The 19,029-nt window shown below is 57.0% G+C and overlaps 2 protein-coding genes across 4 annotated transcripts in view; one reads left to right on the forward strand and one right to left on the reverse strand.

Moving 5' to 3' along the window:
* Positions 1–9,119, forward strand: part of BOP1 (block of proliferation 1) — a 78,394-nt gene extending 69,275 nt beyond the window's left edge. The window contains exons 4-16 of the mRNA XM_025148111.3: positions 152–306; positions 905–1,022; positions 1,096–1,197; positions 1,474–1,686; positions 1,776–1,937; positions 2,104–2,184; positions 2,349–2,418; positions 4,315–4,447; positions 4,845–5,025; positions 6,638–6,926; positions 7,008–7,092; positions 8,605–8,712; positions 8,877–9,119. Of these exons, the coding sequence (XP_025003879.2) occupies positions 152–306; positions 905–1,022; positions 1,096–1,197; positions 1,474–1,686; positions 1,776–1,937; positions 2,104–2,184; positions 2,349–2,418; positions 4,315–4,447; positions 4,845–5,025; positions 6,638–6,926; positions 7,008–7,092; positions 8,605–8,712; positions 8,877–9,030 (1,851 nt within the window). The 3' untranslated portion in view covers positions 9,031–9,119. The remainder of the gene's footprint in view (positions 1–151; positions 307–904; positions 1,023–1,095; positions 1,198–1,473; positions 1,687–1,775; positions 1,938–2,103; positions 2,185–2,348; positions 2,419–4,314; positions 4,448–4,844; positions 5,026–6,637; positions 6,927–7,007; positions 7,093–8,604; positions 8,713–8,876) is intronic.
* Positions 9,120–10,042: 923 nt separating this feature from the next.
* The window catches only part of LOC101749352 (maestro heat-like repeat-containing protein family member 1-like), a 98,045-nt gene continuing 89,058 nt past the window's right edge, over positions 10,043–19,029 (reverse strand). For all 3 annotated transcript variants that reach the window (XM_025148109.3, XM_046927233.1, XM_025148108.3), the window contains 5 exons: positions 18,766–18,918; positions 18,548–18,682; positions 17,133–17,235; positions 15,614–15,679; positions 10,043–11,055 (listed from right to left, as the gene is read on the reverse strand). In XM_025148109.3, coding sequence (XP_025003877.1) covers positions 10,970–11,055; positions 15,614–15,679; positions 17,133–17,235; positions 18,548–18,682; positions 18,766–18,918 — 543 coding nt within the window. In that variant the 3' untranslated portion in view covers positions 10,043–10,969. The remainder of the gene's footprint in view (positions 11,056–15,613; positions 15,680–17,132; positions 17,236–18,547; positions 18,683–18,765; positions 18,919–19,029) is intronic.

Consider the following 19,029-nt stretch of genomic DNA (forward strand, 5'->3'; position numbering starts at 1 on the left):
GTCGTGGTGTAGGCGGTAGCCATGCTGATGGTTGTGTGGCTGTGCCGATGGTTGCGCGATGGCAATCCCACCAGCTGCTCTCAGCCCAGGCCCACGGCCGCGTGCAGACCCCGGACCCTCCCCTCACCCTGCTTCATCCTCCCTGCTCCAGGACATTCGCAACACGGTGGGCAACATCCCCATGGAGTGGTACCAGGACTTCCCACACATCGGCTACGACCTGGAGGGCAAGAGGATCTACAAACCCATCCGCAACAAGGACGAGCTGGACAAGTTCCTGGAGAAGATGGAGAACCCCGACTACTGGTGAGCATCGTAGAGCCGAGCCGTGGGATGGTTGGGTTGGAGGGGACCCCCAGCCCCACCTTTGCCATGGGCTGGGAGCACCCCGCCAGCTCAGGCTGCCCAGGGCTACATCCATGGGCACATCTCCAGGGAGCACCTCCCAGTGCTCCCAACTGTGGCCCCCCAGGGCAGAGCAGAGAGGGGATCACCTCCCTCATCCTGCTGGCCGCGCTCTGTACGACACACCCCAGTTTCCCCTTGACCCTCTTGGCCACCGGGGCTTTCTTCTGGCTAGTGGTCAGCTTGTTGGCCACCATTGGCTTTCTTGGCCACGAGGGCTCACTGCAGGCTCATGGTCAGCCTCTGGTCAACTGTTGGTCAACCACTGATCAACCGTTTGTCAACCATTGGTCAACTGTTGGCCAACTGCTGGTCAACCATTGGTCAGCTGTTGGTCAACCGTTGGCCAACCGTTGGTCAACCATCAGTCAACTATTAGTCAACTGTTTGTCAGCCACTGGCCAACGGTTGGCCAGCCATTGTCCAACCAGGACCCTCAGGTCCTTCTCCACAGAGCTCCTTTCCAAAGCTTGACCCAGATCTGCCTCACTCCCCGCAGGCGAACGGTCCAGGACAAGATGACGGGCGCAGACATAAAGCTGACGGACGAGCAGGTGGACCTGGTGCATCGTCTCCAGAAAGGGCAGTTTGGGGACGTGCACTTCAATCCTTACGAGGTGGGTCGTGGCCTTCCCAGGTGGGGTCTGGTTGGGGGCAGGGGCAGCTCAGTGGCTCCATGTGTCTCCACAGCCGGCCATCGACTTCTTCACCCATGAGGTCATGATCCACCCGGTGACCAATCGCCCGGCAGACAAGCGGAGCTTCATCCCATCCCTCATTGAGAAGGAGAAGGTGAGAGTGAGAGCTCGGAGGGGCTGGGGGTGTGTATCTGAGCATTCTACGGCACTCCTGTCTCAGCCATACTCATCCCATCCCACCCACACCCACCACCATCCCCATAGCAGCAGCTCCTGCGCACCTCGTGCCACCCCCCAGGTCCTGTGCGGCCCCACGCACCCTTGGGGGCAGAGCTGCACTCAGGGCATCGCTTTCCATCCTCACATGCCCACCGTCCCCATACACGCCGCGTCCTGGCGGCCCTGGGGCTGACCTGTCCCCATCCCTCAGGTCTCCAAGCTGGTCCACGCCATCAAGATGGGCTGGATCAAACCCCGCAAGCCCAAAGAGGACACCCCGACGTACTACGACCTCTGGGCCCACGAGGACCCCAACTCCATCCTGGGCCGCCACAAGATGCACGTCCCGGCCCCCAAGATGAAGCTGCCAGGCCACGAGGAGTCCTACAACCCTCCGCCCGAGTACCTGCTCAGCGAGGAGGAGGTAAGGGGGGAGGTTAAGGGGGCCCGGCTGTGGGCAGGAAACCACCCGAGCCCCATCCCACCCTGCTGACCCCCATTCCTCCCCCACAGAAGCTGGCGTGGGAGCAGCAGGAGCCGGCCGAGAGGCGGCTGAACTTCGTGCCCCAGCAGTACCGCTGCCTGCGCGCCGTGCCGGGGTACCCCCGCTTCATCCACGAGCGCTTCGAGCGCTGCCTCGACCTCTATCTGTGCCCACGGCAGAGGAAGATGAGGGTGAGAGCCTCCCCGACCCCAAAACCCCCCACCCACGTGTCCTGGGGGAGGATGCACAGAGCAGGCATTGCTCGCTTCGGTGCATGCGCCCCGGTGCCGGATCACGGTGGTGCACGCGGAGTCGTGATGGAGTTCCGGGCCGTGTCCCACTCTGTGCCTCTCGCAGGTGAACGTGGACCCCGAGGATCTGATCCCCAAGCTGCCGAAGCCACGGGACCTGCAGCCCTTCCCCACCACGCAGGCACTGGTAAGGAGCTGTGCGGAGCCGGGGGGCGCTGGCTGTGTCGTGCCGTGCCATGCTGCGCTGCGCCGTGCCATGCGCTGCGTGCTGCAGAGCTGGGGATGACGGTCTGCAGACCCTCACCCTGACCCTCACCCTCCCCCCCCCTCCTTTTCCTCTTCCTCCCCCAGGTGTACCGAGGGCACAGCAGCCTGGTGCGCTGCCTCAGCGTCTCCCCCAGCGGCCAGTGGTTGGCATCAGGTACGGCACCACGGCGGCGCCGAACGCTTCGGCGCTGCCGGAGCTGCTCCAGAGCACTGCTGTGCGCCAGCCCGGGGCTCTGCACATGTCAGAGCTGTTGTTGGGGGGGGGGGGGGGGGGAGAAGGGGGGGGAGGTTGGGGGGAACCCGGGCACAGAGCCACGGCACCGCGTCCCGCAGCCGCTCGCAGCTCTGTGGGTTTTTCCAGGACCCCACCCAGGAGTCTGCATCCCAACAGCGGAGAAAGTGAGCGCGGCGCAGCCCCGGAGGCTGCAGATTGAGAGCAGATGGCAGTTAACAGCCCCACTAAGGCACATGTGCTTTTTATAGCACGCGGTGCTTCCCGGCTGCCAGCTCCCGGTGGCCGCGGCGGCGGCCGGTTGCACAACGCGGCGGCATTCCTGGCCTTGGGTTGGGAACGTGGGCTGAGATCAGGCATTAAAAATAACCCCCCGAGCTTTTGGGGGCACGGCGGGTGCCACCTCTACCTGCACCCACAGCCACGCCGTGCCGAGCCGTGCCGTGCCGAGCCGGGCGTGCTGCCAGCACAGCAGCTGCGCCGGGAGCCGACCGCGGGCAGAGGCGTGGGGTGGGGGCTGTTCTTTTTGCTGCGTGCAGCCCCCCCGGCTCACGTCTCGCCTTCGTGCTGCTGGGGAATCTCCCGGTGCCCAGCGTGGCGCTGAGCCGCGGCCGTAGCGGCGCCGAGACCTCAGGGAACCCTGGGCTGCCCTTGTGGTTGGAGTCGAGGGTCTCAGTGGTCTTCTCTAGTGCCAACAATTCCCTCATTCTGAGGGTGGGAGGTGGTGGGGGTGGGTTGTTCATTGGACTCGATGGTCTTAGTGGTCTTCTCCAACCTTAATGAATCTTTTTTGGGGGGGGGAGATGGTGGGGGTTGGTGATTAGTTTGGACTTGATGATCTTAGTGGTCTTCTCCAGCTTTAATGGGTCTTTTGAGTAGGGAGATGGCGGGGGTGGGTCGATGGTTGGACTTGATGATCTCAGTGGTCTTTTCCAACCTTAATGACTATCATGAGTGGGGAGATGGTGGAGGTGGGTCGATGGTGATGATCTTAGTGGTCTTCTCCAGCTTTAATGACTTTTGAGTGGGGAGATGGTGGGGATGGGTCGAGGGCTGGACTTGATCTTAGTGGTCTTCTCCAGCTTTAGTGACTCTTTTGGGTGGGGAGACGGTGGGGGTGGATCGATGGTTGGACTCAATGATCTCAGTGGTCTTCTCCAACTTTAATGGGTCTTTTGAGTGGGGAGATGGCGGGGGTGGGTCGATGATTGGACTTGACAGTCTTAGTGGTCTTCTCCAACCCCAATGATTCTGTGATTCTCTGGGTGGGGAGATGGTGAGGATGGGTCAACAGTTGGTCTTGGTGGTATCAGTGGTCTTCTCTAACCCTGACAATTCCATGGTTCTCTGAGTGGGAGGTAGTGGGGATGGGTCAACAGTTGGTCTTGCTGGTCTTAGTGGTCTTCTCTAAGTGCAGTGATCCCGTGATTCTCTGAGTGGGAGATGTTGGAGATGGGTCAACAGTTGGACTTGCTGATCTTGGTGGTCTTTTCCAAACTTAATGACCCTTTTCAGTGGGGAGATGGTGGGGATGGGTTGGCGGTTGGACTCAATAATCTTCATGGTCTTCTCCAACTCTGATGGCTCTCTAAGTGGGGATGGGTTGGTGGTTGGACTCAATAATCTTCGTGGTCTTCTCCAACTTTAATGACTCTGAGTGGGGATGGGTTGGTGGTTGGACTCAATAATCTTCGTGGTCTTCTCCAACTTTAATGACTCTGATTGGGGATGGGTTGGTGGTTGGACTCGATGGTCTTGGAAGTCTTTTCCAACCGGAATGATTCCCCAACTCCGTGACCCACTGCTTGCTTTCTGCAGGCTCCGATGACGGCACGGTGCGCTTCTGGGAGGTGTGCACGGCGCGCTGCATGAAGACCTTGCCCGTGGGTGGTGTGGTGAAGAGCATTGCCTGGAACCCCAACCCCACCATCTGCCTGGTGGCCGTCTGCGTGTGAGTGTCCCCATGCACTGTCCTGCACCCTCCAGGAGCTGCCCGTGGCAGTTGGACGTGCTGATCTTGGAGGTCTTTTCCATCTTCAGTGGTTCAATGATTCTATGAGTGGGCATGGTAGGCACGGAGATCTTCTCCAGCCATGAGATGACTCCACGATTCCATGTCACTGAATTTCCTCTCCCAGAGCTTTTTAGCTTCTAGGGAGATTCTGGGCACTCACCTCCAGCAGTGGGGACTCTGGTCTTGAGCTCTTGTCCCTTGTTTGGCTACAGAAGAGCTTGGCAGGCTTGCACCATCCCACCCATCCCCCCGCCATCATCACGCAGGGCTTGCAGAAGGGTTCCCCTTCACCAGCAGTGCCCTGACCCCTTCCCTCCCCAATCCCACACCACAGGGAGCAGTCGGTGCTGCTGGTGAACCCGTGCCTTGGGGACAAGCTGCTCTATGGGGCCACTGACCAGGTGCTGGAGTCCTACGTGCCACCAGAGGAGGAGCGTGTACAGCCTGTCCAGTGGGTCACGGCCACCAGCGAGGAGCACAGCAGAGGCATCCGCCTGACGGTGCAGCACAGCAAGGTGGGGACAGGGCAGTCCTAGGGGGTGGTGTGGGGCATCCCCACTGATGGGCTTGGGAAGGGGGCCTGTGTGGGTCAGTGAGGGGTCAACAAGGCCAAGTGGATGGCATTGGGTTGGGGCAAGGTGTTGGGTTGGTCCCTTCCAACTCAACCCGTTCTATAGTTCTATGATCCTTAAGGAACTTTCCAACTCAACTGTGTGCTTCTCTGGTCATTAAGGGTTCTCCCAACCCATCCATCCCATGGCTCTATGATCTTCAAGGTCCTTCCCAACCCAACCCATTCCATGATTCCATGATCATGAAGGGCTCTCCCAACCCAACCCATCCCATGGCTCTATGATCATTAAGGGCCCTCCCAACCCAACCCATTCCATGATTCCATGATCATCAATGGCTCTCCCAACCCAACCCATCCCATGGCTCTATGATCATGAAGGACTCTCCCAACCCAACCCATCCCATGGCTCTATGATCTTCAAGGTCCTTCCCAACCCAACCCATTCCATGATTCCATGATCATTAAGAGCTCTCCCAACCCAACCCATCCCATGGCTCTATGATCATTAAGGGCCCTCCCAACCCAACCCATTCCATGATTCCATGATCATCAATGGCTCTCCCAACCCAACCCATCCCATGGCTCTATGATCATGAAGGGCTCTCCCAACCCAACCCATCCCATGGCTCTATGATCATGAAGGGCTCTCCCAACCCAACCCATCCCATGGCTCTATGATCTTCAAGGTCCTTCCCAACCCAACCCATTCCATGATTCCATGATCATTAAGGGTTCTCCCAACCCAACCATCCCATGGCTCTATGATCTTCAAGGTCCTTCCCAACCCAACCCATTCCATGATTCCATGATCATGAAGGGCTCTCCCAACCCAACCCATCCCATGGCTCTATGATCATTAAGGGCTCTCCCAACCCAACCCATTCCATGATTCCATGATCATTAAGGGCTCTCCCAACCCAACACATCCCATGGCTCTATGATCATTAAGGGCCCTCCCAACCCAACCCATCCCATGATTCCATGATCATCAATGGCTCTCCCAACCCAACCCATCCCATGGCTCTATGATCATGAAGGGCTCTCCCAACCCAACCCACCCCATGGCTCTATGATCTTCAAGGTCCTTCCCAACCCAACCCATTCCATGATTCCATGATCATGAAGGGCTCTCCCAACCCAACCCATCCCATCCCATGGCTCTATGATCATGAAGGGCCCTCCCAACCCAACCCATTCCATGATTCCATGGATCATGAAGGGCTCTCCCAACCCAACCCATCCCATGGCTCTATGATCATTAAGGGCCCTCCCAACCCAACCATCCCATGGCTCTATGATCTTCAAGGTCCTTCCCAACCCAACCCATTCCATGATTCCATGATCATGAAGGGCTCTCCCAACCCAACCCATCCCATGGCTCTATGATCATGAAGGGCCCTCCCAACCCAACCCATTCCATGATTCCATGATCATGAAGGGCTCTCCCAACCCAACCCGCTCCACGATTCTATGATCTCTAAGGACCCTTCCAACCCCCCCACTCTATGATTCCATGGATCTGATCCATGACCACCCTTCCCTGCTGCCCGCAGGCCCTGAAGCAGGTGACCTGGCACGGGAAGGGCGATTACTTCGCCACCGTTGTGGCCGACAACAGCAACATGCAAGTGCTGATCCACCAGACCAGCAAACGCTGGAGCCAGAACCCCTTCCGCAAGAGCAAAGGGCTGGTGCAGTGTGTCCTCTTCCACCCCATCCGGCCCTACTTCTTCGTGGCCACGCAGCGCTACGTCCGCGTCTACAACCTCCTCAAGCAGGAGCTCACCAAGAAGCTGATGGCCAACTGCAAATGGGTGTCCAGCATGGCCATCCACCCCGCAGGTACGGATGGTGGTGCCGGAACGGTGCCGAAGGTGATGTGTGGGGTTCACCCAGTGATGGATGTCCCATTCCCTCCTCCAGGTGACAACGTCATCTGCGGCAGCTACGACAGCAAGCTGGCCTGGTTCGACCTGGACCTCTCCACCCGGCCCTACCAGCTGCTGCGGTGAGCCCCGGCCCCCCAGGGCCGCCCCCATCCTTCCCTCCCCACGCTGCAGAGCTCAGGAGCCGCATACAGGTTTTATTATCATCACATTCCAAAGCATTGACCTCTGGAGTCAGGCTTGTTGAAGGTGCTCCAAACACACATAGGGTTGAAGGTCCCATCGATGGGACCAGCGCTGCCTCTTGCAGTCGGGGTCCTACAGACACCCCACTGATCCCCAGTGAGGATAAACACCCTGTTCCAGCTCCCAGTTAATCCATACATTTATTTTAGTGCATCTTCATCATCTTCCAGTCATCATAGAGTGAGCTTCTTGTACCAAGAGCCCGAGTGACAAATGCAGGTTAACCCGAGGTGGGGGTTTCCCATAGAGAAGTGATAATTATCCTTACCTGTTTTTGTACTGCTACCTACTTGGCCCCTAATTTTAGAAACAATAAACAAGAATTTGGTGTCCCATAAAAATAAATTATTAAAATACACTCCAGAGATTTTAAGGATCCCCCCAACTCAACCCAACCATCCCATGACTCTGTGATCTTTAAGGACCCTTCCAACCCAACCATCCCATGGCATTATGATCTTTAAGGACCCTTCCAACCCAACCCAACTATTCCACAGCTCTGTGATCTTTAAGGATCCCCCCAACTCAACCCAACCATCCCATGGCTCTGTGAGCTTTCAGGACCCTTCCAACCCGACCATCCCATGGCTTTATGATCTTTAAGGACCCTTCCAACCCAACCCAACTATTCCACGGCTCTGTGAGCTTTCAGGACCCTTCCAACCCAACCATCCCATGACTCTGTGATCTTTAAGGACCCTTCCAACCCGACCATCCCATGGCATTATGATCTTTAAGGACCCTTCCAACCCAACCCAACTATTCCACAGCTCTGTGATCTTTAAGGATCCCCCCAACTCAACCCAGCCATCCCATGGCTCTGTGTGCTTTCAGGACCCTTCCAACCCCACCATCCCATGGCTCTGTGAGCTTTCAGGACCCTTCCAACCCAACCATCCCACGGCTCTGTGAGCTTTCAGGACCCTTCCAACCCCACCATCCCACGGCTCTGTGAGCTTTCAGGACCCTTCCAACCCCACCATCCCATGGCTCTGTGAGCTTTCAGGACCCTTCCAACCCAACCATCCCACGGCTCTGTGAGCTTTCAGAACCCTTCCAACTCCAACATCCCATGGCTCTGTGAGCTTTCAGGACCCTTCCAACCCAACCATCCCACGGCTCTGTGAGCTTTCAGGACCCTTCCAACCCAACCATCCCACGGCTCTGAGATCATTGAGGATCCCCCCAACTCAACCCAACCATCCCATGGCTCTGTGAGCTTTCAGGACCCTTCCAACCCCACCATCCCACAGCTCTGTGAGCTTTCAGGACCCGTCCAACCCCACCATCCCATGGCTCTGTGAGCTTTCAGGACCCTTCCAACCCCACCATCCCATCATTCCATGACTTTACGATCCCCATGTGCTGACGGCACTCTCTCTTTGCAGGCACCACAGGAAGGCACTGAGGAGCGTGGCCTTCCACAAGCATTACCCACTCTTCGCCTCGGGCTCAGACGATGGGACCGTCATCGTGTGCCACGGCATGGTCTACAAGTACGTAGGAGTTGGGCCGGGGAGGGTTTGATGTCTTCCCAAGGGCCGGGTGGGGGAGAGCAACAGCGGTTGGTTATAGGGCAGAGGGTGCAGAGCATCCATGGGGTGACCCCACGGGTGGATCCGGAGCCCCACGCTGACCCATCTCCCCACACCCCACACAGCGACCTGCTGCAGAACCCGCTGCTGGTGCCGGTGAAGGTGCTGAAGGGCCACACGCTCACCATGGACCTGGGCGTCCTCGACGTCGTCTTCCACCCCACGCAGCCGTGGGTCTTCTCCTCTGGGGCCGACGGCACCGTCCGGCTCTACACGTAGTTGCTGCCCAACACCGGCACCCCAATGACCATGGCATCCCAAGACCGGCACCCCAACACCAACACCCCAATGACCACAGCACCCCAACACCAACACCCCAATGACCGTGGCACCCCAACAAGACTGGCATCCCAACATCAACACCCCAATGACCACGGCATCCCAAGACCGGCACCCCAACACCAACACCCCAATGACCACAGCACCCCAACACCAACACCCCAATGACCGTGGCACCCCAACAAGACTGGCATCCCAACATCAACACCCCAATGACCACAGCACCCCAACAACGGCACCCCAGTACCAGCACCCCAATGACCATGACACCCCAACACCAACACCCCAATGACCACGGCATCCCAAGACCGGCACCCCAACACCAACACCCCAATGACCACAGCACCCCAACAATGGCAGCCCAGTACCAGCACCCCAATGACCACGGTACCCCAACACCCCATGACCACGGCACCCCAACATGGCATCCCAACATCAGCACCCCAGCGACACCGGCACCCCAACACCAGGACTCTAATACTGGCACCCCAGTAGCAGCACCCCAACAAGACTGGCACCCCAACATCAGCACCCCAACGACACCGACACCCCAAGACCGGCTTGGGAACATCTCTGCTCCTACCCACGGACCCCAAAACCTTTCTCATTTCCCATTAAACTTATTTTTGGGTACAGAACCGCATCTCCGTGTCCTCCACCCCCCAACTCAGCCCGGGCTGCACCGAGGAGCACCCCAGCACCCCAACTCCTGCACGGTGCTGCCCAGCCTGGTGCCCTCCAGCCCTCCCCAAAGTGTCTGTGGGGTTTCTCCATGCTTGCCTGCCCCACATCCCCCCCCACAACCCCCCGCCCCATAGCCAGGAGAGCTGCTCCTGAGCAGGACCTGCACCCATTGTGCCCCATAGCACAAGGGATCGGGGTCAGGACCCCCACCCAAGGACCCCCCCCCCTTCCCCCCCACCCCAGCCCTCATCCCACACCACCTCCCAACCAGGAGCAAAGAGCTTTATTATTGAAAAATAAGTTTATGTACAGGAGTGGTTGGGGACCCTCACATTCCTGGGACCCCCACCCACCACATAGGGGTCCATTCACCTGCTGTGCCATCTTGGGGTCTGGGGGGGCTCCCGTGGCTTGGGGGAGGGTCCCCCACATAGGGGTCCATTGCCTGCTGTGCCCATCCCAGGGTCTGGGGGGGCACCCATGACCCCAGAAGGGGGGAAAGGGGACGTGGGGATGGGGGACCCCCACCCACCACATAGGGGTCCATTCACCTGCTGTGCCATCTTGGGGTCTGGGGGGGCTCCCATGGCTTGGGGGAGGGACCCCCACATAGGGGTCCATTGACCTGCTGTGCCATCTTGGGGTCTGGGGGGGCTCCCGTGGCTCGGGGGAGGGACCCCCACATAGGGGTCCATTGCCTGCTGTGCCCATCCCAGGTCTGGGGGGGCTCCCGTGGCACAGGGGGGGGACCCCCACCCACCACATAGGGGTCCATTGCCTGCTGTGCCCATCCCAGGGTCTGGGGGGGCACCCATGACCCCGGAAGGGGGGAAAGGAGATGGGGGGATGGGGGGATGGGGGACCCCCACCCACCACATAGGAGTCCATTCACCTGCTGTGCCATCTTGGGGTCTGGGGGGGCTCCCGTGGCTTGGGGGAGGGACCCCCACATAGGGGTCCATTGACCTGCTGTGCCATCTTGGGGTCTGGGGGGGCTCCCGTGGCTTGGGGGAGGGACCCCCACATAAGGGTCCATTGCCTGCTGTGCCCATCCCGGGGTCTGGGGGGGCTCCCGTGGCTCAGGGATGGGGGGGTAGCAGAGGAAGACGATGGCGCTGCGGAGCGGTGCCTTTGGGGTGGGCGCGTGGCGGTGGCTGTGGGGTGAGGGGCGCCGACCCCATAGCGCTGATTGGGGTCAGAGGATGCGGACGAGGCGGCCCAGGGTCTCTGCCACCTTCATGCGGACGGCGGGGACCGGGTCCTTCAGGAGGAGGTTGAGGGCTGTAGGGAGAAGAGCACAGGGTTGGGGGGGGGGGTCATCCTCCATCCCCACCGTCCCACACCTCAGGATGGGGCACAGGGACCCCAAATCCCCTCTGGGATCCCAAATCCGCTCTGGGAATCCCCTATGCCCTTGGTGTCCCCATGTCCCCTTGGGGGTCCCCAGATTCATTTTGGGAACACCATATCCCTTTGGGGTCTTCAAATCCGCTTTGGGATCACCATAGGCCTTTGGGGACCACATGTCCCCTTTGGAGACCCCAAATCCCCCTGTGGACCTCAAATCCACTTTGAGAACCCCATATCTCCCCGTGGACCCCAAATTCACTTTGGGAACCCCATATCCCCTTGGGGTCCCCATAACCCCTTTGGGGACCCCAAATTTCCTTTGGGAACCCCATATCCCCTTGGAGACCCCAAATCCCCCTGTGGACCTCAAATCCACTTTGAGAACCCCATATCCCCCCGTGGACCCCAAATTCACTTTGGGAACCCCATATCCCCTTGGGGTCCCCATAACCCCTTTGGGGACCCCAAATTTCCTTTGGGAACCCCATATCTCCTTGGAGACCCCAAATCCCCCTGTGAACCCCAAATCCACTTTGAGAACCCCATATCCCCTCCGGGACCCCACATTCACTTTGGGAACCCCATATCCCCTTGAGATCCCCATATCCCCTTCGGAGACCCCAAATTTCCTTTGGAAACCCCATACCCCTTGGAGACCCCAAATCCCCCTGTGAACCTCAAATCCACTTTGAGAACCCCATATCCCCCCGTGGACCCCAAATTCACTTTGGGAACCCCATATCCCCCTAGGATCCCCATATCCCCTTCGGAGACCCCAAATTTCCTTTGGGAACCCCATACCCCTTGGAGACCCCAAATCCCCCTGTGGACCTCAAATCCACTTTGAGAACCCCATATCCCCCCGTGGACCCCAAATTCACTTTGGGAACCCCATATCCCCTTAGGATCCCCATAACCCCTTTGGGGACCCCAAATTTCCTTTGGGAACCCCATATCCCCTTGGAGACCCCAAATCCCCCTGTGAACCCCAAATCCACTTTGAGAACCCCATATCCCCTCGGGGACCCCACATTCACTTTGGGAACACCATATCCCCTTGAGATCCCCATATCCCCTTTGGAGACCCCAAATTCACTTTGGGAACCCCATATCCTCTCGGAGACCCCAAATCCCCCTGTAGATCCCCCATCCATTTTGAGAACCCTATATATCCTTGGGGGCTCCAAATTCACTTTGAAGACCACAAAATACTCATGGGGACCCCAATGAGGATCCCAAATCCTTCTGAAAACCCCAAATTCACTTTGGGAACCCCATATCCCCCTGGAGTCCCCCAATCCACTTTGGGAACACCATATCCCTTTAGGGGACTCCAAATCCTCTTTGAAGACCCCAAATCCACATCAGGGACCCAAATCCCCATTGGGGACCCCATATCCACTTTGGGGACCCCAAATCCCCCTCTGGACCCCGTATCCACTTTGATAATCCTCTATCCCCTTGGGGACCCCAAATTCACTTTGGGGACCCCCCAAATACTCTTGGGGACTCCCCACAACGCCATGGGAATCCCATATCCATTTTGAGAACCCTATATCCCCTGCAGAACCCCACAGTCCCTTTAGAGACCCCAAATCCCCCATTTTGAACCCCTAACCCACTTGGAGGACCCCATATCCCCCCCGAGAACCCCAAATACACTTGAGGGCTCCTGAAACCCCTCTGGGGACTCCATATCCCCCCCAAGAACCCCATATCCCCTTGGGGACTCCTGAAACCCCTTTGACACCCCATATCTCCCCCGAGAACCCCAAATCCACTTGGGGACTCCTGGAACCCCTTTGGGGACCTCATATCCCCGCCCAGGAACCCCAAATCTACTTGGGGACTCCTGAAACCCCTTGACACCCCATATCCCTCCCCGAGAACCCCAAATCCACTTGGAGACTCCTGAAACCCCTTTGGGGTCCCCATATCCATCCAAGAACCCCAAATCCACTTGGGGACTCCTCAAACTCCTTTGGGGACCCCATATCCCCCCCTCTGAGAACCCCAAATCCACTTGCGGACTCCTGAATCCCCTTTGGGGACCCCACAGGCCCCCCGAGAACCCCAAATCCACTTGGGCACCCCTGAAACCCCTTTGGGGACCCCATATCCCCCTTGCTGACCCCCCCAGGACCCCCATCACCGGATCCTCCACCCCCCCACCCCCCCCCCTCCCCCAGGGAACACCCCAATAGGGTGAAGAAGGGAAGTCGGGCTGCTGCACCCCAAATCCACCCCTCCCCATCCGCACTTCCCAACGCCGGCAGCCGTCCTTCCAAGCGGTGAAAACCCCATTGCGTTTCACCATCCCATTCTTCCAGGAGCTGTTTACCCCACGGCACACGAGAGACGCCCCCCCCCCCCGAATCCCAACCCCCCCCCCCCCACCCTCCCACCCCCCCTTTTTCCCCCCTTCTGAGCTCCCCCTGATTTATGCCACATCCCCCTCCTGCTCTCCTCATCCTCCACCCCGGGGGTGCCCCCCCCCCCACCCCCCAGTCCCCTCCTCCCCCCTCCCCCCCCCCATTACTCACACCCGGATTATCTTTCACTGTTGCTAACAGACAGCCCTCTTTCTTCTGGACGGGGCTCAGGGAGCCAACGGAAAGATAGTTTTTCCCTTTTTTAGTGTTTTTTAAGCTCCCTTGGAACGACGCGAAAGTTTCCGTGCATTACTCTATACTATGAGGTCACCGGTGACAAGGAAAAAATCCCTGAAATCCAGGAAAATTACTTAACTCCGCTCCAAAATGCCACCGGCTTCAAGTCGGGCTCTTTATGAGCCCTTTGCTGGGAGCTGAGAGCTGCCCCATAGCCAGGAGCGCTGCCCCATAGCCAGGAGCGACGCCCCATAACCAGGAGGGCTGCCCCATAGGAGAGCCGTGCAAATGGAACCCCATTGCGTGGTGACCCCGTGTGCTCCCAGCACTCAGTCGGGGATTTGGTAATGATGGAAAAGGCCTCCAACATCCCCGGGTCCAATGGGGAATTCAACCCCACTGAGTCCACCGGAAGGTCGTAGGGGGTGGAAGAGATCTCCAGGATCCCCAACTCCAACCCCAACCCTCCCCACCAGAGCCCTAAATAGATCCAGAGGGTCATTAAGGTTGGAGAAGACCTCCAAGGTCATCCAGTCCAACCCCAACCCCAACAGGCCCCACCATGACCCTAAATAGACCCAGAGGGTCATCAAGGTTGGAGAAGACCTCCAAGGTCATCCAGTCCAACTCCAACCCCGCCATGACCCTAAATAGATCCATAGTCATCAAGGTTGGAGAAGACCTCCAAGGTCATCCAGTCCAACTCCAACCCCGCCATGACCCTAAATAGATCTGTAGAGTCATCAAGATTGGAGACCTCCAAGGTCATCCAGTCCAACCCCAACCCATCCCACCATCATCCTAAATAGATCCATAGGGTCATCAAGGTTGGAAAAGACTTCCCGGATCTTCAACTCCAACCCCAACGGGCCCCTCCATGACCCTAAATAGATCCAGAGAGTCATCGAGGTTGGAGAAGACCTCCAAGGTCATTCAGTCCAACCCCAACCCCAACCCGCCCCACCATGACCCTAAATAGATCCAGAGAGTCATCAAGGTTGGAGAAGACCTCCAAGATCATCCAGTCCAACTCCAACCCCGCCATGACCCTAAATAGCTCCAGAGGGTCATCAAGGTTGGAAAAGACTTTCAGGATCCTCAACTCCAACCCCAACGGACCCCACCATGACCCTAAATAGATCCATAGTCATCAAGGTTGGAAAAGACTTTCAGGATCCTCAACTCCAACCCCAACGGACCCCACCATGACCCTAAATAGATCCATAGTCATCAAGGTTGGAAAAGACTTCCAGGATCTTCAACTCCAACCCCAACCCACTCCACCATCACCCTAAATAGATCCATGGGGTCATCAAGGTTGGAGAAGACCTCCAAGGTCATCCAGTCCAACTCCAACCCCGCCATGACCCTAAATAGATCCATAGGGTCATCAAGGTTGGAGAAGACCTCCAAGGTCATCCAGTCCAACTCCAACCCCAACCTGTCCCACGATGACCCTAATTAGATCCATAGTCATCAAGGTTGGAAAAGACTTCCAGGATCTTCAACTCCAACCCCAACCCACCCCACCATCACCCTAAATAGATCCATGGGGTCATCAAGGTTGGAGAAGACCTCCAAGGTCATCCATTCCCCTCCTGTCCCATCGCTGTCACCTGGGAGCAGAGGCCAACCCTCTCCCCCACCACAGCCTCCCTTCAGGAGTTGTAGGGAGCAATGAGCTCCCCCCTGAGTCCCCTCTGCTCCAGATCGACCCACCCCACACCCACAGCTGCTCCCCATAGCGCTGTACTCCGGACCCTTCCCCCTTTGTTGCCCTCTGGACACGCTCTGCACCTCAACGTCCCTCTTGTGGTGAGGAAGGACTCTGTGGGGTCGCAGGGTGGGCACAGCGCAGGGTCCCCCCCGGGGGTACTCACCTGAGATGAGCTGCTCCAGGTCCACCTGGTGGCAGTGGTCCTCCCCAACGTGCAGCACAAGGAACCCTGAGGAGGAAGGTCAGGGTCAGGACTCGATGGGACCCCAATGGGAACCCCCCGGAGGGACACAGAGCTGTCGTGTGGGTCACAGACAGAGATCCCAGAGAGGTCGTGTGGGGGATGTGGGTCAGCGCTGTGCACCAGGAACGTCCAACCCACAGCGCGGAGGACATCGTGTAACGCAGCCCCACAACTTTCAGCGTGATCTTTTCGTGATCTTTTTAGTGGTTTTCATGAGCTGGTTGCACGGACGATGGCTGCTCCGAAAGTAATGCCTCCTGTTTTGTTATGGTGGCCCGTGGTGTCAGAGGTGGGTGGTGGTATGATGGCAGGAGAGGTTGAACCCACCCCCACTAGCCCCACTAACCACGTCCCTACACAGACAATCGTTAAGGTTGGAAGACACCTCCAAGATCCCCAAACCCAACCCCGACCCATCCCCACCAAACATCTCCCCAAGTGCCACATCTCCACTGTCCTGGAAGACCCCTCAAGGAATGGGGATCCCAACCCCCCCCTCCCCCCGTGCCAACAGCCACTCTTGCCAAGAAGAAATGGTTCCTAATACGGCTTAATTCCAAAGGAAAAGGTGTCAGTTTTCAAAGATCACAATTTGAAAAGCCATTAATTATATGGCAGAACCACGATGCCAAGTCTGACGCGGATCGAGGAACGTTTCATAAAGACCAAAAAGAGGCACTGAAGAAAAGGATTTCGTCACCACAAGTGGAATTATTATAAAGTTACAGCTCAGACGGGCTCTGCTACAAAAGCTCATCCTGGGATGGCCAACCTGATGGCAAAAAAACCAATCTGAACCATTTGCCAATGGTGGATTGTCAAGCAACGTCTGGAAAGCACAGCAGATATCATCTCTCCCCATTAAAAACTGAGTTGTTAGCAGTTATCAGTTGTCAGTGTTGCTTAAAGTTAAACCATCTTATATATTTTATATGTGGCCCAAGACGAGTCCTCTTCACTCACTACGGGTGGGTGAAGGTAAGCCCAAAGGTTGGATGCCCTTGAGACAGGTGATGGAACCATGGGATGGTTGGGATGGGAGGGTCCTTGAAGATCATAGAGCCATAGGATGGTTGGGTTGGAAAGGTCCTTAAAGGTCATAGAGCCATGGAACGCTTGGATTGGAAGGGCCCTTAAAGATGATAGAGTCATGGGATGGTTGGATTGAAAGGGTCCTTGAAGATCACAGAGCCCTGGAAAGGTTGGGTTGGAAGGGTCCTTAAATACTGTAGAGCCATGGAATGGATTGGGTTGGAACAGTGCCCCCACCAGCACCTCTGCAGCTCCATTAACCCACTGCTACAAACCAGCATGATGGGATGAGTTGGTCAGGGTCAGTATAGCCCACGGGGTGCAGTGGGGACCCAGCACCCTCCCAGGACCCCATGGGGGTGCAGAGTAGCACGGAAGCAACAGCATGGAGCAGGCACAACCTTACCAATGAACATGGGTGCAGCTGCTCGGATGTCCACCCAGGTGCTCTTGAAGTAGAAGAGGTTGGTCAGGACCAGACGGTTCAGCATCTCTGGGTAGCTCTGCATCTGCAGGATGCAATGCAGAATCTCAGAGCTGGGAGGGCTGGAGATCCTCCAGTCATATTCTCCAGATCCACCACCCATAACTGGTGGACCTCCTGGCCACCAGAGATCATGGCTGGCTCACAGTCAACTGTTGGTCAACTGTTATTCAACCACTGGACAAGCACTGGTTAACCATTCAACCCTTGGTCAAGCACTAGCCAACTGTTGTCAACTGTTGTTCAACCACCAACCATGGGTCAACCATTGGTCAACCTCTGGTCAACAATTCAAGTCCAATGGTCAATCATTTTCTAGATCTCCAGTTCAACATCTGGTCAACCACTGGTCAATCATTCAATCACTGGTTAGTTGTTGGTCAGGTATCAGTCAACCACTGGTCAATTGTTGGGTCAACCGCTGGACAAACATTCAATCATTGGTCAACTTTTGGTCACTCATTGGTCAACCATTGGTCAACTGTTGGACAACCACTGGTCAACCATTCAAGTCCAATGGTCAACCATTTTCCAGATATGCAGTTCAACTGTTCGTCAACCGTTGGTCAACCATTCGACCACTGGTCAACTGTCGGTCAACCACTGGTCAACTTTTGGGTCAAACAATGGTCAACCACTGGCCAACCACTCAACTACTCGTCAACTGTTGGTCAACCGTTGCTCAACCACTGGTCAACCATTGGTCAACCACTGGCCAACCACTCAACTATTGGTCAACTGCTGGTCAACTGCTGGTCAACTGTTGTTCAACCATTGGTCAACCATTGGTCAACCATTGGTCAACTCTTGGGTGAACCATTGGTCTACCACTGGCCAACCACTCAACTATTGGTCAACTACTGGTCAACCACTGGTCAACTCTTGGGTCAACCATTGGTCAACCACTGGCCAACCACTCAACTACTGGTCAACTGCTGGTCAACCGTTATTCAACCATTGGTCAACCACTGGTCAACAGTTGGTCAACCACTGGTCAATTGTTGGGTCAACCATTGGTCAACCACTGGCCAACCACTCAACTACTGGTCAACTGCTGGTCAACTGTTATTCAACCATTGGTCAACCACTGGTCAACAGTTGGTCAACCATTGGTCAATTGTTGGGTCAACCATTGGCCAACCACTGGCCAACCACTCAACTACTGGTCAACCATTGGTCAATTGTTGGGTCAACCATTGGTCAACCACTGGCCAACCACTCAACTACTGGTCAACTGCTGGTCAACCGTTGTTCAACCATTGGTCAACCATTGGTCAATTGCTGGTCAACCATTTTTCAACCTCTGCCCACCCACTGGCCATCTGGGCAGCACTCACCAGGTGCTTGCAGACGTTGTTCATGAACTCTCCATAGTGCAGGCTCCGGTCCTCCCGCAGGTGGTTCAGGAACATGTCACACAGCCCCTCACAGCCCATGTTGGGGCCACACATGCGCAGAGCAAACTTGCAGGCCTGCAGCACACGCACAGGAGGGAGGTTGAGGCGTGCTGGGGGGCTCAGTGCATCACCGCATACCCTCCGTGCCATGCACTCACCCTGACGACCTCGGGTTTGGGGTCCTGGAGGTGCAGCAGCAACGTCACCAACCCGTTGAGAATCTGCTCGAAGAACGCCTCGCAGTCACCCTCGCTGAATTTGGTCAGGTTGCCAAAGAGCACGATGGATGAGCGGCGGAGGTCGGGCTGCTCCTGCAGGCAGGGATGAGCCGGGGCTCAGGGCCCGCCGTTGGGTGTCAACTCCCAAATTTCAACCCAATGTCAGCCCCATCCCCTGGGCCAGAGCCCCACAGCAGGCGGGGG

Source organism: Gallus gallus, chromosome 2, assembly GCF_016699485.2.
Source record: "Gallus gallus isolate bGalGal1 chromosome 2, bGalGal1.mat.broiler.GRCg7b, whole genome shotgun sequence".
NCBI lineage: Eukaryota > Metazoa > Chordata > Aves > Galliformes > Phasianidae > Gallus > Gallus gallus.